The sequence below is a fragment of the Tinamus guttatus genome, unplaced genomic scaffold (genome assembly GCF_059628265.1).
Source record: "Tinamus guttatus ecotype Peru unplaced genomic scaffold, ASM5962826v1 Tinamus_guttatus_pri_ptg000459l, whole genome shotgun sequence".
Lineage (NCBI taxonomy): Eukaryota > Metazoa > Chordata > Aves > Tinamiformes > Tinamidae > Tinamus > Tinamus guttatus.
In genome coordinates, this window is record NW_028288993.1 from 171,535 (window position 1) to 197,233 (window position 25,699).

Genomic DNA, 25,699 nt, shown 5'->3' on the forward strand with positions numbered 1-25,699 from the left:
CTGCCAAATAGCCCTAATACAAACCAGTACTAGTACAAAATAGTACTAATACAAACACATATAGTATAAAAGTGAATGAAAGTGCAGAAAAGAATTTTCAATAAAGTTTGGGGAAAGCATTGAATAAAAAAGGAAACGGCAGAAGCAGCTGAACACCACTGGTGTTTCAGAAGACCCAGAAACCTGGATCAGTTCTGGCCCCTCTCCTGCTTTCTCGGGGCTGCAGGGGAAGCCCAGTGCTGTCCCCCTAAAGCTGTAGCAGGGCTCAGATGGGGACAGCTCCCTCGCTCCCCTTCCTGGCAGGCAACAGCCTGGCCTTCTCCCCCAGGCATCCTGCCCCGCACTCAGAGCGGGCGGGTGTAGGGGGTGCCCACAGCTCCCTGCCCAGAGATCCAGACATGCTGTCTGCGATGCATTTAATTAGATAAAACTCCACATTAAAACCAGAGGGGTCCATCCTAAAACCATAGAGATCTACTGCTGACAGTGCAGATTCCCAGTCCAAACTGGGCTCCTGCAGGGCTCTGGCAAATGGTCCCCAAAGAGCAGTTCCAGCTCCTAGGAGCCTTCCCCGCTTGCTCCCCCAACGCAGCACGAGGCTGGGAGCAGAACAGCCCCAGCACCTCTTAGAGGCCCCAGTACTTCTTGGTGTCCCCAGTGCAGGGGGGACACAGTCTCACAGTGTTAGGAAGGAGTCCGGCTTCGCCAGGGTCCCTCTCGGAGCACAGAGCCTGCTCCTCAGATGCTTTCCAGAGGAGGTGAGAGCGATGCCCAGAGCCGATGCCGCAATAAAGGCGGCCGAGAGGACATGTTCATCCCGTCAGTGCTGCAGCTGGGGGTTCGTGCGCAGCAGCCACTCGATGGTTTCCAGCAGGTAATCCATGCTGTAGTGCCGAGCGATGTTCTTGAAGACGTTGATGTGCTCCATGAAATGCTGAGGGAGAGGGAAGCAGTGAGGGAGGGCTGCCCTGCACACCCGCTGTGCCAGGCAGGGAAGAGGGAGCTGAAAGGGCAGGGGGGAGAGGGCCAGCTCCAGCCAAGCTGGAATCACAGCGTTTTTCATTGTCCATCATGGGGTTGGACCTGGTGGCATGGCGCACACGTACCTGGGAGGAAATGGTGAGGGCAAAGTCTCCAGCGCAGCTGCAGTACACGGGCATGTGCGTCTCCTTCACACCATGACACTTCTTGCACACCTAGAGGCACAAGGAGTCTCAGCTGGGGCAGGAAACAAGGCTGAGCAGCTCAGCCCTTCGTCAGGGCTCTCTGGGGACCACCAGGGACACAGCGACATCCAGACAGACATGGGCTGTGGCCATGCACTGAGCAGCAGCAGGGAACCAAACCCCCCTCCCCACCTTCCCCCTGCACTGGATCAGCTGGGGACAAGGGCAGGCTGCTCTGTTCCCTGGGCCATCCTGTCCCCAGCAGCTGTGGCACCAAGGACAGGCTCCTGCAGCAGGGCAGCCCGCTGCTCACCAGGTCCTGCAGCATGAAGGCCATCAGCTTCTTCTGTAGCGCCTCCACCAGCGCCATTTCGATGGAATCCGAGTCGTACCGGGCCTGGCAGTTGGAGCACACCCAGCCGGGCAGCACGGAGGCATCCTAGGGGCAGGGAGAAGGCAGCTGAGCACAAGTCTGATTCCTCCCAAGAGGGAGCAGGGTCCAGGCTCAGCCCTGGCCACCAAGCAAGAGTATCCCGAGAGCCCCAAGTGCCAGGAACGCAGAACGAGCTTCTAGGGATGGATGAATCATCAGCCAAAGCCTCAGGACACTTAAAACTATCGCAGGCAGCTAGGAAAGGGGGTGAGCAGAAAATGACCCTTAAGGGAGGTTGTTCACTGGCACAGAACCAAGCAGAGCTGCAAAGTAAAAGAGTTGAAAAGGTGGAAGAGGCACAACATGCGAGAGCGTGACAGGCCTAGAGGCCTCTGCCAGGGCCTCTGGTGTCCCGAGGAGGGACAGAAAACATGCAGGCTGTGTCCTGGGAAAGGAAGGCTGTACCTGGGAGAGGGCAGGGTCCTTGCACAGGTCCAAGTCCCTGCAAAAATTGCAGTTCCTGCAGATGACTTCAGGGAGCACGTAGGAGCGGCAGGGGTCCCGAAACTGGGCTTCTTCTGAGAACTCGCCCACCTCGATGAGGCGCAGCAGGTCCCTGCGCAGCTTGTTCACCTGGTTGGTTATGTTGGCATCCAGGGACAACACCTACAGCAGAAAGTGCCAGGTGAGCCCACAAGCAGAGAGGAGGAGAGGGTCCTCGTGGGGACTCACTCTGTAATGTGGGAGTGCTGGCGGGGCAAAACACACCGGTTGTAGAACTGCAGCAGATTCCAGGAGGAAATCCATGGCACATTAGATATCCGTAGAACAAAGCTTCAAAAAAAATGGTGCCCAACCCAACCCACTGACCTTGCAGACATATTTGATGAATTCTAGAGCTGGGTTATTGAGCGGCAAGTAGGAGCCAGGCAGCACTGGGAACATATCTGAAGGCTCAGTAGCATTACGGGAACCAGCCATCTTCTTCTGAATCTTCTGGGTGATGGTGAAGAAGCTCTGGGTGAGCTCGTTGGCCACATAATCCTGTGAGAAAGTGATCATACCTGGAAAGAAGGGGAGACAGCACTTGAGCCAAAGGGAAGCACGTGAGGATTGCAGGGCGGGCAGCTGTCCCCTGCAGCCGGATGAGCCCAGCAGCGCGAGGGTTGTCACAGCTGCCTGCGGCTCTTGGCCGCTCCCGGGCTCCTTGGTCTCACCAGGCATGGCTCCCGGCTCCGCGGCGGGCTCCTGCGAGACCTGGCTGGTGGTTCTCCTCTTGATGGGAGTGCTGCCGGGGGCGCTGCGCCGCAGCTCCTCCTTCATGCTGTGGTACACGGCCACGACGTAGGCTGGACACACACGAGAGCAGAGCTCAACGCGCGGCCCGTGATGGGAGAGAGGCACAAGCACCTCTGCGCCTGCTGACTCTCCCCCGGCACTGGTGACTAATGAGGAATGTGTCTTCTCTGTGCCAGCTCACGCTGGAGCTGCAGCAACCCAACCCATGATATTGACAGATGTGGAGGTGGCTCCTGCTGCACCACACCCAGCACACTGCAGTCTTGCACTACAAGGATAGTGCAAGACTGGATCAACATCTCTGGATCACCATCAGATCCCAAGAGCTGCAAGAAGCTGCAGGGGCTGCTGTGTGTATGGCTTGGACAGCAGGCTGGAGATAGCTCTAGTCAGAAGTACCATTCGAAGCAGGACCAGGGACCACCAGGCCCACTCACCCGACACAATCATGAGGAAGTAGTTCTGGCAGGAGGCAGCCTCAGGGAGGAACTGCACAATATTCCAGTTATTCTCCAGCAGCTCCTCCACATTTGCCTCTCCATTCTCCTCTTCTTCCTCTCTGTCCTCCTCCTCCTCTTCACTGTCATCATCCAATACTTGGCTCTTGCTGGTGTCCTTCTGCAATGGAGCACAAGCCATGCCCAGGTTGCTTCCCTTTTGGTGGGCGACATCACAGCATTTCCCCATGCCCAAGCTCAACCCAACTCCTGGCGAGCACCCAGGGGTGCTCAACTCATAGCACCCTCCTTCCCATCTCTTACCTCCCCGTAGTGGATGCTAGAACGCACTTTTCCCTTGATACCTCCATAATTTGCTGGATCCATCCAGAGCAGGAACTCCCAGCAACGGGAGAAGAAAGATCTCCTTTGAGTGGATGCTGGAGGGAAGAGACTGCAGTTACATGCAACATTGGCACCCTCTCTAGCTGATATCCTTCCCCATATGAGGAGCAGGGGAGCGTTAGCAAGAGAAGGGTTCACTTCTTATACTCAACCTCGCTTCAGGGAATGGCCTTGGCACAAAATACTGCAGGACAGTTAGCAGCAGTGCTAGCAGCTGCAGAGGAAGCATACCCAAGCCTCGAATGCCTATGCTTGTGTCAAGGGTGCCTGTCCTAGGAGTCTGGACATCATGGCTGGATGCGGAGAGCTGGCCAGAGTACGAGACTGGGTGGAATGCAACTGCTTATGAACTCCTAAAGGTCTCTTCTGGATTCAATCATACAGGTATTTTTGGAATACTGCCCCATACACCACAGCTACATGACAGACCCCTTTTCCAGGCACGATGGCGAACCAGGTGGCCCTGCCCCTTCAGGTAACTTAGGGAGAAATGCAGTGCCAAGGCCCAACAGAAGGCAAAAATCAGCATCTCCCTCCTTTCCGTGAGCCGTGTTTTAGGTTGGCATCCAAGAGACTATCTCCAGGCCTGGCTTGCTGCGTGTAGCCCTTGGCAGCCATGCACATCCCACCTGTTGATGATGTACTCCATGTAGCTGATAGCATCCTCGATTCGCCGTTTCTTGGTGCACAGGATGATCCGGTTGAAGTTGGCATAAACCACTGAAGAGCCAAGACGCTTGAACTCAGCCACTAGCCTACAAGAAGAACACAGGAGCTGCACTGAGCAGCCTGGAGGAACTGCTGCTCTTGAGCTGCCATTAAACAGGGAACAGCAAACCACAGGCCCACATTTGCTTCATGGAGAACATGCTGCTCCAGCACAGCCAGAAGAGGAATGTGTTGGAGATGTCACCTAAGGGAGCTACAACCACAGCATGGCTGCTACTCCTAGAGTGGGACCTACTGTGCCTTCGGAGATCACCAGACCTTTCCAGAGGCTGTGCCAAAGGCGCTCAGAAGCTCTGGATAGGGGTGCCTACAGCATTGCCCTCATGACTACGTCTTTGCTCAACCCACAGGGCACTACAAACTCCATCCTCACTTACTGCAGGAAAAGCTTCTTCATCATGTTGTGCAGAGTGCGGTGCAACGCGGGGTCGTAGAGCAGTGAGGACGGAGAGCGGAGCCAGCGGTAAAAGTGAATCACCTGGTTGTCTGCATAGATGTTGTGATACTGTGTGATCTCCTTCACCCAGCTCACCACCATGCTCTTCAGAATCCTGCCAGGAGCAGAGATGGGCATCACAGCAGGCAGAGGAGCCCTTCCTCCTTCCAGACAGTGACATGTTTGCAGATGATGCTAGAGGAAGGGGGAACTCTGCCAAAGCAGAGATGCGTGAGCCCTCAGCACAAAAGCCACTGGGTAAACATGCCCCCCTATGACCTTGTGGAGCTGAAGAAAGAAGCAGGCAATTTTTTCTAAAGCATCCCCTCACACCTGCTGGCTGAGTCACTAGGTAGATCTGATCCTCGAAGCTGATGGAGGAGACACCAACGGACAAAGCAGGCACTGGCCTCCCTCCCTCTGCCAAGGCAACTTGGAGAGGCTCATCCAGCCAGCAGAAACAGAGAGGCAGGACCCCAAGGGGATGATCAGAATGGAGAACAGCTGCTCCATCTCATGCTGACCCTTCCAGCCATACCTGAAGGTGTTGGAGCAGAGGGCAGTCTCGTCGTAGCTGGCAGGGATGTTGGCAGCTTGGTTCCCTGTCACCATGTCTTCCAGAGACGCCTGCTGGATCACATCAAAACTGATGCTCACACTGGAACCTCCTTCCATGTCATTGATGTGATGAGACTGCAGCACTGTGTTCACAGCCAGGCTCTGGATATCCAGCTCCAGACACACTGGGAACAAACACAGCCCGTCAACAGGCAAGCAGGGCAGACGGGCAGCAAGGACATCAGCCCCACACGAGGTATGACAAACACACTCACTTTCACACCTAATAAGAGCTTTTTATAAGTGTTCTAGCATATACTGGATGTGTAACATTGAGATATTTACACTGGGAAATGGTAGGATATTCACATTGTGAAATTGGGGCTCCCACAGCTGGCACACATCTTGTTTCACAGGCTTCAAAGGCCACTTTTTGCACATGGCCAGACCTCAGCCAGCCTGGCAGTGCTGCTAGTGCTGCTGCCCTCACTGCACAGCGGAGCTGCACAGTGCTTCCGACAAAACCTGAATCCCTTCCCTGGATGCCCTTCCCCTGGATCCCTGGCTGCCGTCCAGCAGCCACCGAGGTTTCTGGAAACTGCACTGGATGTGCCCAGAGGAACAACCAGTCCCCTTGCTCTGCTGCTTGGAAAGGTTCATCCGAGGGAGACCAGGGGTGATAGTTTGAGTTTTACCACTGGGCCATTTTGTCCTCGTGTCACAGGTACTCTTTCTGAGTGCTGTTATGAGAGGCTGCAAACTGGGAAGGAATCAGGATTTAGATGCCTGCACACATTTTCTAGAGCCTACGGGACCTTCCTTCGCCAGGAGATACCAATGATGCACCCTGCCCAAACTGCTGCTCCACTGCTGAGGCTGCCAGCAGCTGCAGTCAGCGCAGAGCTGCTCAGACGCTCTGTGTCGCTGCATCCGTCCCTCTCCTGTTCTCACGGAAGAGCACTCAGCTCTGTTCGCCCTCAGTGCTGTCTTACCTGTGGAGTAGCAGCCCGGGTTGTTTATCTCCACGGAGGCTCTCTCGTCAAACTCCATGACCAGACGGTTGTCATCAGCCTCCTTGCCCCCCAGGTCTGGACGGGCTGTGGGCGACAGCCACAGCAAATGGTTGTGGCGACGGAGGTGGCGGGAGAAAAACAGGTCCGAGCCAAAGGTGGAAATGTCGTCAGGGAGATTCCCAATGGGGATGTGGTAATACCTGGGGGAAGGAAAGGGAGACAGTCATCATGGGCAAATATATCAATAGAAGAGCTGGGCCAGCATATTTGCTTGCCCCAGCAAGGGGCACAGAAGGTGACGTGGGCTCATCTGGGCCTCAGGCTCCTGCTGTCTCCCTTTCCCACCCATCTAGGAACACCTCCCCAGGGGCACGTGGCCACCACAAGCACCTGCTCATCTCAAAAGCCTGGGACAGGCACGTGTCCAGGTTGAGGTAGTGGCGGATCATGCGGCGGGCAGCGTGGCGCTGCCAGTCCAGCACCGAGTAGCTGATGTCGTCTATTACTCGGACTGGGACCAAGGGGAACTCCTCAATGATGGGAATCCCGCTCGCCAGTCGTTTCAGGTCCCAGTTAGACTGCACAGCGATAAGAGTGGGACCCCGGCGCTCATCCTGCACAAAAGAGAAGAGGACATGTCCTGGGGCACCCCTCCAGTCAGCATCTCCGCTCAGCAGGAAGCCAGCGGTGCCAATGAACAGTCATGCCCCATTCCTGCACTGCTTCCCAGTGCCCTGTACAGCAGGGACAGCATACTCAGGTCTTCTTGAAGCAGTTGCTGCTGAATTACCAGCCCCGCAGTTGAGAGCTGGGGGTAAGACCTACCCTTACTGCTTGCATTGCACTATGCAAGCTCAGGCAATATCCATTTTTACCCTTGAACTTTGCGCCAGCCTTTTCCACAGTCATTTTCTCCTCTGCATTGACGAGGTCTCAGCGAGGACCTTCCTCATGCCTCAGCTCCTACCTTGTAGCCCAGCAGCAGCCGCTGGACGGCCCTGTAGACGGTCTTGAGGTCGGTCTCGGCGCGCACTTCGAAGGTGTGCTTGTCTGGGGGCAGCAGCTCTTCGCCCACCTTTTCCAGCAGAGCGCTGCGCTCCGATGAGTACATGTTGGTGAGGTTTGGCATCTGGTTGCTGCGCACCTGCACCAAACACAGACCCACACAGGGGAGACAGGGATGAAGAGAGACGGGCCCCCCAAATTGCAAGGAAGCTCTTCCCTCTACACACCACCCGGCTTCACACAAGTTTGGGAACAGACCTGCTCGCTACAAACCAGAACCTTCCTAGAATCCCTGCTGCAGAGCAGCACTGAGATCTCTGTCCATGCAAAGAAACTCCTCAGCTCCAAACTGCTGCCTGATGCCCTTATGGTCCCTCCCAGACCTTTACACTCTTACCGTGTCCAGCACAAACACTGCAGCTTTGCGCTGCGAGGGGATGAAGAGGCCGAAGAGCGCCTTGCTGCCCTGGGAGCTGTGGTAGAGGTAGATGTGGCGGATGCTCCCTAGGGACACAGAGCAAACAGGCTGCATCAGGAGCATCGTGGCGGTATTTGGTCCTGGGCACATGGACAGGGCTTCTCTTGGGTGCCTTACCTGGCTCCAGGTAAGTGAACTGAGCCAGCGAGCGCATCTCCAGGTGCTCGATGTCAAAGGTCTCAGCCTCTCGCCCCGTGAGGTGTCTGACAAGCTGCCTGCTGACCATGCACACGCAGCCCAGCTGGACCAGCGCTCGCAGCAGCAACGGCACCTGCGCAGGGCAGACGCTGATGTAAACCTCTGAGAACCTCCTCCCAGGGGTTTCAGACCTGCAACAGCCTGCCCTTAAAGCACAGGCTGCATACAGCCAAGGTGCTTAAGGCACGCGTTTGGCACTGTCACTCCTGTGGGTGTTGAGGCGCAAGAGATACTGGACACAAGAACAGGCATGAAAAAAATAAACCAGAGCATGTGTCCAGGGCACTAGGCCAAAAACCCATGAAAAAAGGCAGGAGAAAAAAAGCTTAGATAGGAGGGTACATGGAGTGAAATTCGGGTGTTCTCAGACCTCACTAACCAGGGGTCTGGCACACCCTGGAGGCGATGGTTTCATGAGAACAACCAGGTAATTGTCTCAGTGGAAATACTGACCTTTTCCTACTCAGGCAATTTCCAACTCTAATCCTATGGTGTATTTTCATAATGAATTCACCTGACTATTTTCTTTAACATACAGCTCCACTCTTAAAACCTTGCAACTTACTCTGCCACTTCTATATTGGTTGAGTTCTGACACTACAACATCTTCTTATATCCCTGCCACCAAGTTTTGAGCTGCTTAACAAATCTCTGTCTTTGGAGATAAAATAAAAGAAGGCATGGCAGCTGCCCATCTTCGTTTCAGATTTCTAGCATTAGAAACATTGATAAATTTGGTCTCGATCTCACTGCTTTTGTATGTGTACTACAGAACTAAAACATTCTCTAGGTTTGTGTCTGCTCTTTCTGAACTTTAAAATAAGTTGTATCCTATTTCTTCTTTCTGGATTACAGAGCTTTTATACCTGTACTTTAGAAGATGGGGCACTCTGGCCTACAAAATATGCCGCATGTTTGGGCTTTCCCCATCTTTCTTTCCCATAACCTTTGCAGTTTAATTGCTAGGAGGATGGTTCTGGTTTGATTTAGATGAAATCAAACCCCACTCTTCCTGCTCAAGTGTATTATTTTCCCAGTTTTAGTATGAAATAAATCTGAAACTGTTTCCCTAACACATTACAAACTGAACGAGCAGCTGGTATTCTGCTCTTCTGCTCATACGAAACCTGGCACATTCCTGAGACAGCTACTACAGAGGGTCTTTCATTTTCATATCCTACTACTTTGTTTAATTTTGAGCTTCAGTGCCTCTTCCTGTGCCCTGGGTACACAGACCAGCTACCACTCAGCACTCCTCAAGAACGAGGAAGGAAAGTGAGTGGTGCAAGCCTTACCTGAGTCTCATAAACGCCCTCGATGTCCGGAGCAGATAGGTCTGCATTGATTTCATTGATGTGCTCTTGGTACATGTCTTCAGGGACTGAGTATTCGTAGAGATTGTAGACTAAGTTTGAGCGGGGTAGGATCCTGTTCACCTGCCGGGAGATGGACATGCTTAGCAGGGCACCTTGCTCCAGCATGAGCTCTCGTCAGGCTGCAGGGAGTTGTAGCTTGAGCCAGCTCTACATTCCCGGAAACCTGCTGATCCAGGAGACCACCCAGCTGCCAGCGCTGGTCCTTCCTAAGGCATTACGGGGATTTATGCTTTGTTCATATTGAAAATTCCAAATTGCAACCTGCTTTCTGGTCAGGTTGGGGACAGCAGCAGGGACCAGGGACTAGATTAAGGGGTATCAGCAGGGCTGGACAGCACAACCCTGTGAAGCAGATTGTCCATAGTATGCGCTCGCAGTGGCCAGAGTAACTTATATAAATCCAACCAGCTTTTCCCCCTTGTAGGAGTAGTGGGGCTGAAGATATGACCCCTACCTTCCTGTACACAGCTCCCTCCTCTGCTTTCGCGATGCGCTGGTTGACGTAGAACACCCTCGGGATGTTCAGCTTGATGCAGTGCAGGTCGCTTCCAATCACTGCCCACAGCCTGAACAGGCCAGGCTGGCTGGTCTCAGCAATCTGCAGGGGAGAGGGATTTAAGCTCACTTTGGTGGAGAGCTGCAACCCATTCTCAGCTTTACATACAGGCCAAGAGCTTCTTGGACCTTCCAAGTCTGCAGTGTCTATGGGCTTGCTCCTAAAATAAGGAATACTTGATGACAAAGACAGCCATGGACCCAAAGATTCACTGCTTACAGTTCTGGCCTCACCACTCGGTTACTGTCCTACAAGTACCATGGAGAAAGTTCTCCTGTCAGAGGAAAGAGCATGAATGCAGCTAAACCTGACTAATCTGCAGGTAGCACATTGCATCGTGCCTCTGAGGGGAAGGTATGGTATGGAAAAAAAGACCTGGTATGAGTCCAAACATGTCTCTCAGCCTTGGGCTAACATTAGCCAGCATATTCAAGCTGGCATTTAACTTAAGCCAAACTGTTTAGACATGCTGGATTAGCTGCTCCATCTCAAGCTCAAGGCTACACACACAAAGGCTGCACGTGACCCTCGACAATACAAGATCTTTCCAGAAAATGAGAAGAGTGACATCAGGGGCTGGATCTCCTATAGTAGAGGCAACCAAGCAAAAGATGGATGTAATAAAATGCTTGGACAGTAGCACTCGCAACCTCTTCATGCTTGCATTAGCTCTAGGATTCAAGGCTCAAGGTCCTGAGCTTATCCCATATTGCTTCTACACAGACATCTGGATTTGCAATCAAGCACAACCGTTTGAGGATTTCATTTCCATACAAAGCACCTCTGAGCTTGAGCTCCTGGAATGTAAAACTAAAGTATGACTGAGTTAGCTGTCCCTGAAGGTCTGTTTGACCACAGATATCGCAAACCTGAGGTTTAGGGCCCTGAGTTGTCCTCCCAAAGAGAGAGGGGAAGCATGAGCCCGTCTCACTGGCTGGTACCTGCACGATTTGCCAGGGCAAGTCGAGGATGCTGCGCGCTGTCCGGCGCAGGTAGCTGCTCAGCCCTTTGGACAGGGTGTCCCGGATGACACCCCCGCCCGCCACGGCCCCGCCGTCCTCCAGGCGCCGCTTCTTGCGACGCTCCTGGCGCTGCCGAGCCTGCAGCTCCCACTTCTTCTTGTGGTAGCGCAACCAAACCAGATGCTCCTCCTGAGCAGAGTCAGCCAGTGAGTACGTGAGCAGGAACCACAAAAATCAGCACCCATTTCCCATACGTGAGCAGCCAGCACCATAAGGTAAACCCCTTCCACCTCCAGCTGCTGGCAGAGCCAGGAAGCTGCCATTGGGCCCTGTTTTCTCCCTTAGTGGGACTCTCCCAGGAATATTTCCCTTTGGAGGTCTGAGCCTCAGACACGCAGAGGGTTTCAGCAGACACACAGCTTGCTACACCCTCTACCCAACGTGTCTGGGCAGATGATGACACTCCTAGGATGCTCCTGCTTCCTCCTGCCCAGCCTCCTTCCCTTACCCTAGTAGTGCCCATAGCAGGAGGTGGGCCCAGGATCTCTCGCCAGGATTGGGACAGTTCCAGATACTGGGACATCTGTTGGCTTTCCTCGGCCACAGGGACCCGCTTCCGCTTGTGTGCGACCGCAACCAATGGCTGAAGGGTCTTGGCAGACCCAAAATCCTCTATGTCACCAATCTGGGAGCTGGAAGGTCCCTGCTGGGGCTGGTTAGCAAGGACCTGAGAGAAACGAAAGAAGGTTTTGGGGGCTGAAGCCAGTCCCAGGAAAAGAGGTCCGTGTCTGCCAGCTCCTTTTTCTCACTCTTATTACCTGTCTCTTGCCTTCAGAAGTGAAGAGCTCATTGATTTTCTTTTGCTTATACACATCATTCTTCTCCAGGAGTTTCTTGTGCAGCCAGTCGGGATGCCGGACTCGTGGGACTGGGTTCTTTACCTGGAGAAAATTGTGAAATCACCCCAAATATCCCCAAAGTCAGTGCCCTTTGCTTTTCCTCCCAGCACCACAAACCTGCATCCCTCCTGTCCCAGCTCGTCCCCTACCTGTTGCAGTGCTGCAGGGATAGTGATGATTTTCTGGATGGTGCTGCCCAGTCTCTCAATGTAGTAGTCCCAGTCCAGAATCTGTGCGAGGGGCAGAACAGCAGCAGAGAGTGAAGGAAACGCAGCAGAAAGGTGTCACTCTGAGCTCTGCGGGGAGATGTTTCCCCGGGGACTCTGCGTTGTGAGACCCAGCGGGCCGCTCCACGGAGCGTGGGGCCGTGCTGCTCCCCGGGGCTCCACTCACCGCCCGGATGTCGAAGTCCTGCAGCGAGGGGCTCTTCAGCCATTTCCGGAGGTAGTGCTTCCGCACGCCGGGCTCCGCTTGGAAGATGGCGAGGGGGATGGCCCTGGAGAAGGGAGGGAAGTGCCAAACAGCTCCCCAGCAGCCCAGAACCCCGTCATCCTGGCCTGCAGGTACCTCTCTGGGCTTCTCCTCTCACCCTGGTGCTGCAGGCACTTGCACAGCACTTCATCACTACAGTCTTATTTTACAGTCGAAGCCACTAAACAGGCCATCACTTGGTTAGGTCACATCAGCTCATCCATCTCTTCCCTTCACACCTTGCCCAAAATCCCGGCCCCTCGAGACAGATTTACCTCTCTGTGACTGGAGACCCTTCGGGTTTCTTGGAAATGATGAACCGGCAGCTTAGCCCTGCATCCTTCACCATCTGGTCTCCCAAGAACTCTGCCAGGCGCTTGGCAGTGCTGATGGATGTGGATTTCTGCTCCCCATAATCCTCCAGCTTGCGAGACATAGACCGGTTCTCCGAGATCAGCTCAAACAGCTCTGAATCAGGCATGTTGGCAGCCTGAAAGAAAGAAGAATGAAAAAAAAATCTACTATCAGGCACCTAATAATCAAACCTCACCACTGTTATATACAGGGAACATCTAAGCCAATTCACATAGCTGTCCTTAGGAAGGGTGTGTGAACAAGTCTCCATTCAAGCTGACAACATGACCCGTGGAATAGAGAGGACACGGGGCCTGTGTCAGAGTTCGTGCTGTGAATGCAACACTCTGGGCCCCTGGTGCTGCAGCATTGGGCTCTCCAAGGGTTTGCAATAGGGCATTTCAAAGTGGAAGCGCTCCCAAGGAACCGCCACACAGGGTAGTGTTCCCTGCTTCTGATCTCTCCTGCTCCCCAGTTGCTGAGGCTCTGTTTTCTGGCAATATCTCTGCTCTTGCCAGTTATTTTAAAGATAACCTCTCTGGGCTGCTCAGAAAACATTGCAGGCAAGTGGCTCAGTGAATGGCTTAAGAGAAAATCCTTGGAGGAGGGCCATCAAAAAAGAGGGGGCTGCGGGATGATGCTTATGCTCAGTTGAGCAGTACCAGCTGAAAAAAGTGCTATAGGACAAGCCACTGGAAGAGCCCTTGTGCTAAAAGCCCCTAAATAGTAGCCCTAGAGAATCAAAGAGGCTGAAATTAGATGGGAACAGTCTGAGGCACAATGGACCAACCACTCTCTGCTGACAAAACACAACCCTGCAGCATTCAACTAGCTTTGACATTGCTGTGTATGCCCTGCCAACCCTGCACTCACCTTGCTGTACAGCACATCCAACCAGTAATCAGCCACCTTGGCTACAGAAGCATAGACCTCCTCCAGGGTGGTGCCTTTCAGAAAGGCCTCAAACACGGAAGACTGGAAGATCTTCACCAGCTGCAGCTCCCCCCGTCGCTTCACCTCGAAGCCCTTCAGTTCAGCCAAGGACCCGTCTTCGTTGAAGACCGCGTACCTAGGAAATAGAGCTGGTGCTAAACTTGGCCCGTGCCACGAAGAACATGGCCTGGGATGCTGCTCACTGCCCTCCTACCAGGGTACTTCTGGTAGTACCAAGCTTGGCAGCCAGCAGTAGGTTAACCTAAGCTGTGGTGCTCTGTGTGAGGGGATCTAGGGATCTTTACACAGCTGGGGGCCATAATATTATCAACTCCAACTGCAGAAGCACATGTGCCTCCAGGGGCCAATACCAATGGCAGAATGTACTTACATGCACACAAATAAGGGCCAGGAAGTGAGACTCAGGGTTAGAGGAGTGGAGAAATGGAGTGAAATATTACAGACAGCCTTATAGAGGAGAAGGAAATTTTTCCTGTTTGGAGGTCTGTGAGCAGCCCTCCTCCCAGAAGGGATTAAAGTGGAAACCCCTGGGAGAAGTTTATAGGTCTGTGGACTAGGTCTGAGAAGTCTATAGGTCTGTGAACTTCTGAAATGGACTGGCAGGGACGGGTGAATTTAAAGACAAGAGATGAAATACAAAGTGAGAATATTTCGAGTTTTGAACTCTTACCTTTTCTTCAGCTTCTTGCCCTCCTCCTTGGAGGCCGGGAGGATCATGGCCAGGTATGGCCCATCCACTTCAAAGAAGATGCTGTTCTCTGAGCGTGTGACATAGGTGAGAGAGGCTGGGTCCTCCAGCTCCTGGTACTGATCGTTTGTGAAGCCTTCCTGCAGGCACAACCCCAAGAGAACAGCTTCATTTAACAGCTAATAATCAGACTGATTACTGGGTTTGATTGACTATCAAACCGATAGGCCGATCCTATCAGGAGATATAATTCCCTCAGACACATCCTGTCTGAAGGGATCACTGAGGGCCTCTGTCTCTTCCGGATGATGGGAAAGATCAGTCCCTGCTCTCCTGATGGAACAGGTTATTCTCCAGGATAGATTCTCCATCTCTGCTAAGTTGGGATAAGTTGTCTTGATTTCTCAGGAACAAGCAACTCTTTGGAAAGCTGCAGAACAATTTAGCAGGCAGGACTCCAAGGCCCCAACATTCTGCTCATTACACAAGGGACCAGAGACAGAGGAGAGGGCTGAAACCAGACATCCTCTGGGCTGAAACCCGCTCCCAGGGCAGAGATGGGTCCTCCACTGTGAGGAGAGTTACACCATTCCCAAGAACTGCCCCGCTGGCTTGCGGGCCTACCGAAGAGCAAAACACTTTCCTTGTTGCTCTGTTTACACCAAACTGTAGAGCTGGCCTGTATGGATGCCAGACTCACCTTCACGAGGATGTTCAGCATGGCACCTGGGTAGGAGATGGTCACCTTGGGCTTCTTTGTGTTGGTTGACTTGATGACAAAGTTTTCTGGGAAGCTGTTAGGAAGGACACACCAAATCCCATCTGTATCCAATTCCAGAGGTCTCCTAAGAGAGGAAGCAAAGAATGATTCTCAGGAAGAGACTGAAAAACATGCTACAGAAAAGCTCTGTCCCCATTCAGGCAGGGACAGTGTCCATCCTACAAAAACAAACTAACGAAAAAACCCCCTCTTAATACAGCTGCTGTTGTATTAATAAACCACAGCAAGGTCAGAAATTTGAAACTCCAACTTTAAACCCAGAGCTCTGAGTGATTAATGTTCTCCTACATCTGTCCTAGGGGTCCTCTTCTCTGCCAGTCAAATTCTGCCCTTACCCACCCCTTGCGCTGGGCGCAGAAGGCCCTTTCTTCCCCAGCCCAGCACCTACTCACCCGATCTGCTCAATCAGCTCCCTAGCCTGTGTGATAATATTTGCTCCGGTGAAGCAGACGATCCCAGCCATTTCCATGGAATACCAGCGAGCCCTGTGAACGGAAGAGTGAAAGTTGGGAGTACGCAGCGCTCCCTCTCGCACATAGCTGTGCCCAGGGTGTAAGGACATCCCGAAAGAAAGTCTCAGTGAAAAAGGTGTCATTAGTAAGAGCCAAAGAAGAGTGTTACAGGGATCACCCATCCTCCCCGTTGTGCTTCAGAAGGTGACGGCTTCACTAGAACAATTCCATTTCACAAGGCTCCTTCCTAGAGGACTCCCGCAGTGACGGCAGGCGAGACTCACCCTTTGCGCATGACGTAGCCGTAGAAGGAATTGAGGATGCACTTGTGTGCCAGCTGCAGGGAGTCGTAGAGGATTTCCATGTTCTTGCAGCGCTTCACTTCTGAGGCATCTCCTGTCTCCGCGGCTGCAGCCAGCTTCTTCTTCCACACCTGACGGCAAGGGACAGAGTCAGGACAGCCCTATATTCCCCTACATGCAGTATTAATATCCAGGTACAGGTATGCCCCCACCGGCTCAATCCTAATATCTCATTACCATCCTATAACATTTCAATCTCCTCCCTCTGCCACGCGACTCCTACCATTTGATACCTAGAACACGTTTCTTCTTCCTTTTCCTAGAATCAATCATTTCTTAGCCTGAAGTCTAGATTTTGTTTCTCTGCTTGTCTTATTTTCTTTGTTTGAAACATGTCCCATAGTGAACACAAACCAGATAACTACCTTGTGTCCTGCCACAATACTTGAGTAGAGGATTTTCTCAATCTAACGGAAGCCAGAAATACAGCCCTTCTGTTTCCCACCACTGAGAGTGCTTGCCCCATGGAGCTAGCAACCACTGTGGCAGGTGCTTGAGCAAGATTCAGCAATTAAAAAACCTGCACTTGCATCAGAGCTGTCAGGAAATACATTATTTCTTATTGAATACACAGACTGAGCAAAATGATCCTCTAGGGTTCAAGTTTTCAGGGAGAGCAGAGAACCTCCTAGCTCTGGCAGGACGAATAAACCAGCAATTCAAGCCCAGCACCTTATGCAGCCCCTTGAACTCATAGCGGCGGTCTCTGAAAGCTCGCACGGTGTCCACGTAGAAAGAGTTCTCACGCTGGCAGATGGTGGTGACGCGCTCCTCCACCTTGGTGACATGGATCTTCTTGTAAGCCTTGCGGCAATAGTCTAGTCATGGGGAGAAACAGAGAGGTTGCTCAGAGATCAGTGCCCACTGTGATGGGGAGGATGAACACAGTGGCAACAGGGCACAGAGCTGAGCTCAGATTTACTCTGAGCCAGCAGGAACTAAGCAGCCTCAAATTTGAGAAATAATTAATGGTGTGCTCGTAGTTTAGCAAAAAAACATCTCCAGGCAATGCCATTTATTTCACCTGCCAGTCGCTTCTTCTCATATTTGGCCTGTTCTTCACGGGAAAGCTCGTGGAATGCCCGGGCTGCTCCATCCGGATACAGGGGAGGAAACTTCTCAGACTCCAGCTGCTGCTGGATGCGGTGATACTCGCTGCGGCTTGCAGGCACTGCAAAGGAGGGACAACTCTGGGCTTTCCAGAGGAGGAGGAGCAGCAAGAGGTCTCTAACTTCACCTCCAACTACAAGGTCTATCCGTGCTGCAATGCAACGGGAAACTTGGGGGCAGAGAGCAGAACTGCACTTACTGAATTCTCCTCTCCATTGCCATGTCATCCGGCGCTGACAATTGGCACCTGGCTTATTGAAGTCGCAGGCAGCACATGTGGCCTCATCCACCATGGCTGAGGGCTGGATACACATCAAAGACACAATACACTTCTGTTAGAGGAAACATCTCTATTTCCAAACAGCGACATAGGCCAGAACGAATCAGGTGTTGGGTTGTAAAAGAGAACGAACGTGAACATCACAGAGGTCATGTTCAGTAATTTTTCCTTTCTAGAAGCTTTTGGGAACACAAGTTACAGAAAAAACAATCACTCTTCTTTGGAAGAGACCAACTAACGCTATCGCTCTATCCTGGCTAGACCTTTCTGCACGCTTGGCTACTGGGGCAGCCTGCCTGTATTTTAAACCCAGCCTTATCTTATACTCCTGCCCACAGCAGAAAATTCACTCCTTGCTGCTAAGGGGATCAAATCAGAAGAACAACCTAGATCATCTGTAAGTCAAAGCAGGAGACACATTCCTGACTGCACTGATGTCACTCACCTGCAACCTGTTGGTCAGAATGATGTTGGGGTACATGGCCCCCACATCTAAGTGGTAGATAAGGGGACACTCGATTCGGTTAGGAACATCCTTCAAAGAATTCAGCTTCACTTTGATTTCATCGCAAACCTGTGGCAAAATGTTAAAAAAATAAGGTTCAAAAAGAAAAGAATTAATGATGCAATACAGTATATGCTGTATTTTGCCTCCAGCCTCTGCCAGCTGCTTATTAATGTGGGAAATAAGGCAGAGATGTCCATGTAGCAGAACTCAGAGCTGAAGAAAGCCATTATACAACCCTAATACTTGTGCACAGGGCACAGGCTTGCCTGAAGATACCTGCTGCAACTCCACCGTGAGGGTTCGGCTCCCTGGGCACAGCCAGCCATGCCCCGGCCGCAGGCCGGGCTGGCGCCACGTACCTCCTGGAAGTTGGTGACTTGATCCAGTGGCAAACCCTCCTCCTCCTCGATAGCGTGCCGCAGCGTCTTCTCCACGTGCTGCACCAGGAAGTCAAAGGCAGCAGGATTCTGCAAGGAGATGGGAATGGGAGCGAGCCCTCTGCTAGCCGGGGCGGCCATCCTCACACACTGCCCAGACAAGGCGTGGGTGACAGACACCACTGGATTATCCATGTTCTAGGGTACCTTTAGGAATATTGGAACACAGGCTCACTACCTAGGACATTTCTCAGTATGGGTAGAGAGCAGTTCTCTCCATTCCTTAACGCGGGACATTAATTCCAGTAGATTATTCCCTACTGCTATGTGCTCCAGAGAGATGGGGAAGAGGATCATTGCCCTGCCATTTTAAAGCCTCCATTGCAACACCCTGATCGTGCCCTTACCATTTTAAAGCGGCAGGGGATGTCACTGCGAAAAACCCCGGATTCCAGAGCTTCTACGTGGCCTCCTACATACGTCTCCGAGTCCAGCACGTGGCCGTCATCTGTTAGTTTGTTGAACTCCTGCTCCTGCTTGTTGGGGAAGATGATGTTGGCGTGATAGGCCTGAACCATCAGCAGGGCCTCACACAGTGTCCCAGAACCTTTCCTTAACACCTATAAGAGACAGACATCAAAAACTGGAATTAGAAAGAAGTGCTGTACAGGGTACTGCTGGAATTAGGCTGAAATGAAGTGTTTGAACTGATGTCCAACATGAAGTGTCATTCAAGCAACATCGCAGCCCCAAGCAGGAAATAGCACAGTGAGAAAACATAACGATCTCCTTCACTCAGGCTGCACATAATGGAGAAACAGCCATGGCTGCTGTACTGTGAAAAGAAATTTATTTGGAAACTCCTTCTCTCCTTACCTGACAAAAAGGCACCAGAGAATCAGCTCTGTTGCCAGTGTATTGCTGCTGCATGAAGGATGCAGCAATTTGCTCAGAAAATAAATTGTTTGAGGGAAGCACTCACCTCATCAGGCTCCATGGGAATGATGGTGCACAACGCGAAAATGAAAGGGTGCACGTACTTCATATACATGTAATAGGTAGCAACTGCATCAGACACTGAATAGGTGGCCAGAGTCTGAGAAAGAGACAAATTAATCCCAGTTTACTTAATAAGCAACAGCATTATCAATGATAATAACCCTTCATTCATTTTTTTCTGTAAGGCATCCAGGAGGATGCCCTGGCTCAACTTCTCAAAGACCACTGCACCAAGCAGAAGTGTTTCATAAAGCTCTAAGTCTAAGGTTTGGCAATAGAGCAGATTGCTGGAGACACAGCACAGGGTGGGAATACCTGCGGCTCCTCCATAGCCATCCGGCACATCTCCTCAGGGTCCAGCTCCACTGGGTCATAGCCCAGTTTTGCTTTTGCTGCTGCTTTCAGGTTGTGGCTTCCCACTGGGAGGTAACTGTCTCTCTTCACCCACCTAGGCAGAGGGAGGAAGATGTCAGTCTACGCAGAAATAGCCCTGCACTTTGGAAAGGGCTGAGGCACACAGAAAGGGTTTTTGACTGCTAAAACAGGAAAAATGAGAGCAGAACATCAAGGACTGTGGAAGAGCAGGCTACACAGCTCTAGACATTCTGCATATCTCTCAAGCTCCGGCTATTACAAACTCTGCTAAATCCTTTCAATCGCTCAGATTTTTCTCAGCCTGCGTACTCCAAACACTTAAAGACAAATATTTTTCTGATTTTTTCTGAATCCCACACTGGTCTAGTGGGAAAAACATTAATGTCATAGTCACAGCTTCCAAGGTGGTCAGCCCTCTCTAGCACACGCTCATGTATGTGCCCTTCCTTTTTCTCTCCATGCTAGGCAGGTTGGTGAGTTACAAGATGATCCCATTTTCAAGCAACAGCTCGATCTTATTCCGTCCTTTTATCTGCTACCCAGGCCAGCTCTCAACCCCGCAACTACAGCCACCAGCGGACTGCACAAACAGCATTTTTATATAAGTTTAATTACAGGCTTTTTATAAAAAATTTAATGGATAACAACACAGTTACACGGTACAATGGTAGCATGAGGTACCTCAGACAATCCATGTGGATACACTGTGGTGCTTTGTACTCCCCCTGACTGTCCTTCTGAAATCCGATCTCCTGATACATATTAATTCCATGAGCTGCTGCTCTTGCTTCCACAAAAGGCCTGGGGAGAAAAATAATGTGGAAAAGAAGGAAGAAAAACAGTCACTTTCCTTTACTCGTCACAGTGGTTTCAGAATTGCTCTTTTATGAGCTATTTAATGAAGACCTTTTCCTTGTGAACTCTCCTTTGTTCCAGACCTTATCTGCGATATCTGGCCAGTGAAAACACCCTGCAGAGCAGAACTACCACGTGAAAGAGGCAGTGAAGCTGCTTGCCCCAGTGCTATATCAGGAGGCACCACTTTATCATCCACCTTCCCTTGCTTTTTGAAGGGATGGCTGCTCCAGGCTCTATTATTTCAGGGTTCTCCTCAACCCTTTCCTTGTCCTCAGGACATGAACACAGCTCTGCTCAGAGAAAGCGTTCCAAGTTCCACCTCTTCCACCTCCCCATCTTCAAAGGTCCTCTACAGGCTGGAGTCCAAGACTCAGCCTAGCACCCTGGATGCAGGGCATGTAATCAGGACGTGAACGGGTACCCAAACTACATGGATAGCACAGAGAAGAGCACATATGGCCCCCCTGTCAGCTCTGGACAAAGGACACTACGACTGGTATCCGATTTTGCCCCATAGACCAGGTAACATTTCCACTTTAGAAATCAGGTTAATTTTCATTCCTGATCTTACCAGTCAAAAAAGTCTCCGTTGTAGGTGACAATGATGGTAGGTTTGGTCTCCTGGACATGTTCAAACCACCTCTGGATTAAATGAGCCTAGGATACAACAGAGGGATACATAATGCTCCACAGCTTCACCTCCCACATGCAGAATCACTGGATGAAATACAATTTTCACAGTCCTTCCCCTTTGCTCTTGACCTAGCTGGAACCTGATCTATGTTATCATTACACCACAAAACAAAAGCACCACCACCCCTATGATGGGTGATAAGCTTTCTTTGACCTAAAAAAGAGAAAAGGCAGATAAGAGGTAGCCTCATTTCTCCAGCAGAATCTTCTTACCTCATCTGGTTCATTAAAGACACAGAATGGACCCTCGTACTCCGGCTTGGGAGTAAATTCAAAGTCTTCAATATCCTCGGAGACGATTTCCCTGTTTGTGATGAGGTAGCCCTAGGAATTTGACAGGGATAATGTTACCGAGTACTCACAACCCTGCCATGCCACGGACAGGTCTCCAGGCCACCAGAACACACTGTCCTAAGGATGAAGCACTCTTCCATGGATGTGATAACCCTTGCACGGCCTGACAGCCAGAGCTTTTGTCAGGTGCACACAAGCAGCTGGAAGTCACCTTCTGAACAATTTCTTACAATAAACTAAGGAGGCCAAAGGGAAACATCTTAAGACTATGTTCTCCAAATTACTATTGCTCTCTTGAAGCAGTCACAGGAGCCTTAGCTGAGTTCCACAACAAACAAAACCAGGACATTTTTATGCACCATTAAGACTTCAATTTTATGTTCACAGCTGTTAATGCAGACCAAGCAGCTGGCAGTCAAGCAAGCCTGGAATGAGGTGGCTGAAGGTGGTGTGTGGGTCTGTCGCCTAGTACGTCGCTCTGAAGTGTGAAGAAAACAACTGTTGTTCCCTTACCTGCCCATCAATCATGTAGGAGATCATCATGATCTGGTCTGTCTCCGCATCAGGAAACTTCAAAGGGAGTTTAGTAGTTTCAATGTCAAAGGCGAGAACAACAGGATCCTGAGTATGACCAAACACATCAACCTCAAGTCAGCTGGAGAGTATGACTTAAAGAGCAGTACCCATTAAGCTTGCTAGGCTCAATGCTAGCACAGTACTTCATACCTTTCTTGATAATGATTTTAGAATGTGCCTTATCAATCCAAAGTAAAAAATCACTACCCAAGTCCCTAAACAAAACTTGCTCCATGACCACTGTGATGTAATGCCAGTCACCTCCTGAAAATGAGGGCCCAGCTTCCTGGGAGGCAGCTGCTAGCTGCAAACAAACCAGCCACGTGCAGGCACAGCCTGACTCCTGCCCGATTCACACTCACCGGGCGCTCCACAAGGTCATCGCGGCGGGTGATTTCAGGGGGGTAAACGCTGCCCCGGTACCGCACGTTGTACCAATGAGCCTGTCACAGGGAGAGGGAATTGCAAAAAGTGCATTAATGTGAGGCGTGTTGCCAGGGATTACTTTTGTTCACATACTGGGGACAGAACCTCATGAATTAACTGTAATTCTGGGGAAAGACACCAACTGTGGATATACATCAGATTATCTAACTTTTTTGTGTGTCAGTAACTGGAAAAAGGCTCTGCAGTAATGGACTAGATGTCATAGATTAACTCATTATCACAGAATCCTTTGCACAGGTTCTGGAAAGACAAAATATTTCCACCATACATGCACTTCAAGAACACAGCAGTAGGAAAATGACTGTTCTAAGCTTCTCCTGGCTTCCACATTTCTTACTCACCACGTGGATCTTCAGGTCAATGGACAGGCGAATATGGTAGGGTACATCATACTCCCGCATGTCCACAATGTTGTCCATTTGGTTGGCAACCTTTTTGGTGGGTCCCTCATCGTCTGTGGTGAGGCTGCCTCCAGCGAGAGCACTGCAAGCAGAGGAAAGCAGCTGGTGTCACTAAGCAGGCTTATGCACAGCTCGGACATAGCAAGCTTGACTGTAGGAGACAACATACCAACAGTCCGCGTGACTAAGGGAACCTTGTTAGGCCCATGGGTCAGGCACCCTAAGGAGACCTCTTACCTCGACAGCATTGATGTATAGACGTCGTTTGCCTGGTCTCGCTCTCTGTTTTTCCTCACAGCAGGAGAGATCTCTTTCCGCACCTTCACCAAGTCATCCACCGTGTTGAATGACAGCTTAATGTAGTTCCGCTTCAGACCCACCAAGTGATTTGGCTACAGAGCAACAAGAAAGGTTCAACTTGAGGCAGAATCAATATTCAAAAGCACAGCAGGTAGAAAAACACTGACCAGGTCCAAGTCTTCTTTGGGGATGGTCTCCAGCTTTGAAATTTTTCCTTGAAACTTCTTGGAGAGGAAGGAGGACACTTCTCGCTCACAGCCCTACAAAGAAAAGGCAGAATGAGCAACACAGCCAGCCACTTTAGCAGAGGAGAAGACAGAGTGGACATTTACCCCTGTTTTGATTTAGGGGTAGTAAAATGGGACAAAAAAGGAACAGAAAAAAAATATGTGACGGGTCCTTGAAGGGAGAACTCAATGTGTAGTGAACCAACCCCTCTCTAGAAACTTTGATGGGGTCAGGGTATGGGCACAGCTGCTTCCCCATCCTGGTCTTCTCCAGCAGCTCTGCCAAGCCCACCGACAGCTGCACCATAGCTGTGTTTTTCTCCCACCAACCCAAGAGGACCTCAAGGCCTCCGGGCTGCCTGGGGCAGCCTTTATGCCAAAGCTGCCTCATTTGGGCCTATGCAAGACCCCTCTTACCAGCGTGCAGTTCCCAAGCCCACACTTGCCTTCTGCGTGGCCACATAGAAGTAGGGCTTGTAGGGCAGGGCCACCTAGGAGAAAGCAGAGCCGGGCAACCGTGAGCAGCGCGGGAGCCGCAGCCAAGGGCAGCCATGGCCCCTGCTGCCCCCTCCGCACGTGTGGCCGATGCCCGTGGGCCACCCGCACATCCCTGCGCCTCCCCAGCAGCCACCCTGGCCCGGGGGACGCCCCGGGGGACAGGGTGATGCTGGTGGGGGCAGTGGGTGGCACTGGGGGAAGCGGACACACCTTGAAGCGGCTCCCATCCTCCTGGATGAAGTAGTAGTCCACAGCGCTCACCAGCCGCCGGTCCTCGTCCAGCACCTCCGTCTGCGCGTGCAAATGGCCTGGTTGGACCCCCCAGGCCCGGTCCTCCCGGGTGCATGTGAGCGATCCCCCGGCTCCAGCCCTGTCCCAGTGCGTGTCAGTGACCGCCCCATCCCGGTCGCACTTGGTGTGTGTCGGTGACCGTCTCCCCGCCCGGTCCCACCGGGTGGGTGTCAGTCTCCCCCCCGCCGCCGCGTCCCGGTCCTGCTGGGTGCGGGTGGGTGAAGCCCCCCGCAGCCCCCGGTCCTGCCGGCGCTCCCTCCCGTCCTACCGGGTGCATGTTGACGAGCCAGCCCGTGCGCTCGCCGGGCTCCGCGGGCCGCTCGAAGCCGAAGAGCGCGTCCAGGCGGTCCGTGCGCTGCGAACGCTCCAGGCGCTTGAGGGCGGACAGCGAGGAGCCATCGTCCCTGCGGGGCAGCGCGCGTCAGCCGCCGCCGCCCGCTCCTCACCGTGATCCCTCCCTCCCCCTGCCCGCCCGCCCGCCCGGTCCGGTCCGTTCCGGTCCGATTGGGTCGGGTCGGGTCGGGGTCGGGGTCGGGGTCGGGGTCGGGTCGGGGTCGGGGTCGGGGCCGGGCCGGTCCGGTCACTCACCGCGCGCCGTCGGGGTCGCCGCCCCGCAGCCCCATCCCGCCGCCACCGTTACAGCAATTTCGCGCGCTACCGTCAACTCCCGCGAGAGGGGAACCCGCCAGCCCCGCCCCCGGCAGAGCACCAATCACAGAGCAGCGAGCAGCCAATCGCAGCTCTCCTCCCCCACCAGGCCCCGCCCCTCCCCGGTGACCCCGCCCCGCCCACGGCTCTGCGCCTGCGCGGTAGCGCCGCCTTCTGAGGAGCCGCGCGGAGGGCGGGCTGCAACGAGCCCGCGGGGCGTCACTTATTTTTATTCATTTTTATTTATTTCTTTTTGCTTATTTTGTATTTATCTGTATGCATTTATTTGTTGCTTAAAAATAGGAAAATAAAAAAGAAGAGAGGCTTATTCGTGGCTCTACCTTCCCATGGAGAACCTGTATTGTAAATCACCTGCTGGGTCACTTCGGGACATGAAGCAGCTGCAGGTGCCCCCGACATTTCCCTCGAAGTGTGCTAGTGCATTGCTTTTCTCTGCTATTTTTCCTGCTTTCTGTGTTTGCTACATCAGGGTATTGTGGTCATTTGGGAAGACGAGGAATCCACGAGGAAGGAAGGAATCCAGGAGATGGATTTGCAGAGGGAAATGCGCGTTCCCAGGAACACAGAGCAGCTCACGGCCTCCAGCACCGAGCAGTTCCCAGTTCCCGCTGCCTGTGCCGGCAGGGCGGCACGCGCAGCACCTTGTTGTGACGGCAGGCTTCTCCGCTCGGACAGGGCCCGTCTCCTCTGCGAGGGCATCGGTGGGGCTGAGGGGGCTCCGGGGGTGTTGCTGCGTAAGGATCCAAGGTGTCTCCTCCCCCAGGCTCCTTCCGGCAGCTTCTCAGCGGAGGGACGGCGTGACCGTGTCTTCCCGTGCTGGCAAGAGAGCCCGCGGGGCGGCAGG

At 52.4% G+C, this 25,699-nt stretch overlaps 1 protein-coding gene across 1 annotated transcript; it reads right to left on the reverse strand.

The window, feature by feature from the left end:
- Positions 1-802: 802 nt before the first annotated feature.
- Positions 803-24,809, reverse strand: POLE (DNA polymerase epsilon, catalytic subunit). The gene is given in 50 exon segments (XM_088532247.1): positions 803-934; positions 1,107-1,196; positions 1,480-1,605; positions 2,005-2,205; positions 2,410-2,603; positions 2,757-2,888; positions 3,276-3,456; positions 3,600-3,693; positions 3,695-3,715; positions 4,310-4,435; positions 4,787-4,960; positions 5,384-5,588; positions 6,396-6,616; positions 6,807-7,030; positions 7,384-7,560; positions 7,819-7,925; positions 8,017-8,170; positions 9,393-9,533; positions 9,928-10,071; positions 10,971-11,180; positions 11,500-11,718; positions 11,810-11,932; positions 12,040-12,120; positions 12,284-12,386; positions 12,637-12,851; positions 13,589-13,784; positions 14,340-14,497; positions 15,058-15,202; positions 15,531-15,623; positions 15,875-16,023; positions 16,625-16,770; positions 16,977-17,123; positions 17,262-17,364; positions 17,788-17,916; positions 18,210-18,317; positions 18,635-18,847; positions 19,210-19,323; positions 19,542-19,674; positions 20,283-20,402; positions 21,031-21,116; positions 21,366-21,476; positions 21,960-22,067; positions 22,385-22,465; positions 22,811-22,952; positions 23,108-23,262; positions 23,338-23,430; positions 23,844-23,888; positions 24,106-24,186; positions 24,455-24,590; positions 24,775-24,809. Coding segments are annotated over 50 exon segments (6,804 nt in total). The 3' UTR covers positions 803-820.
- Between the last annotated feature and the right edge of the window lie 890 nt (positions 24,810-25,699).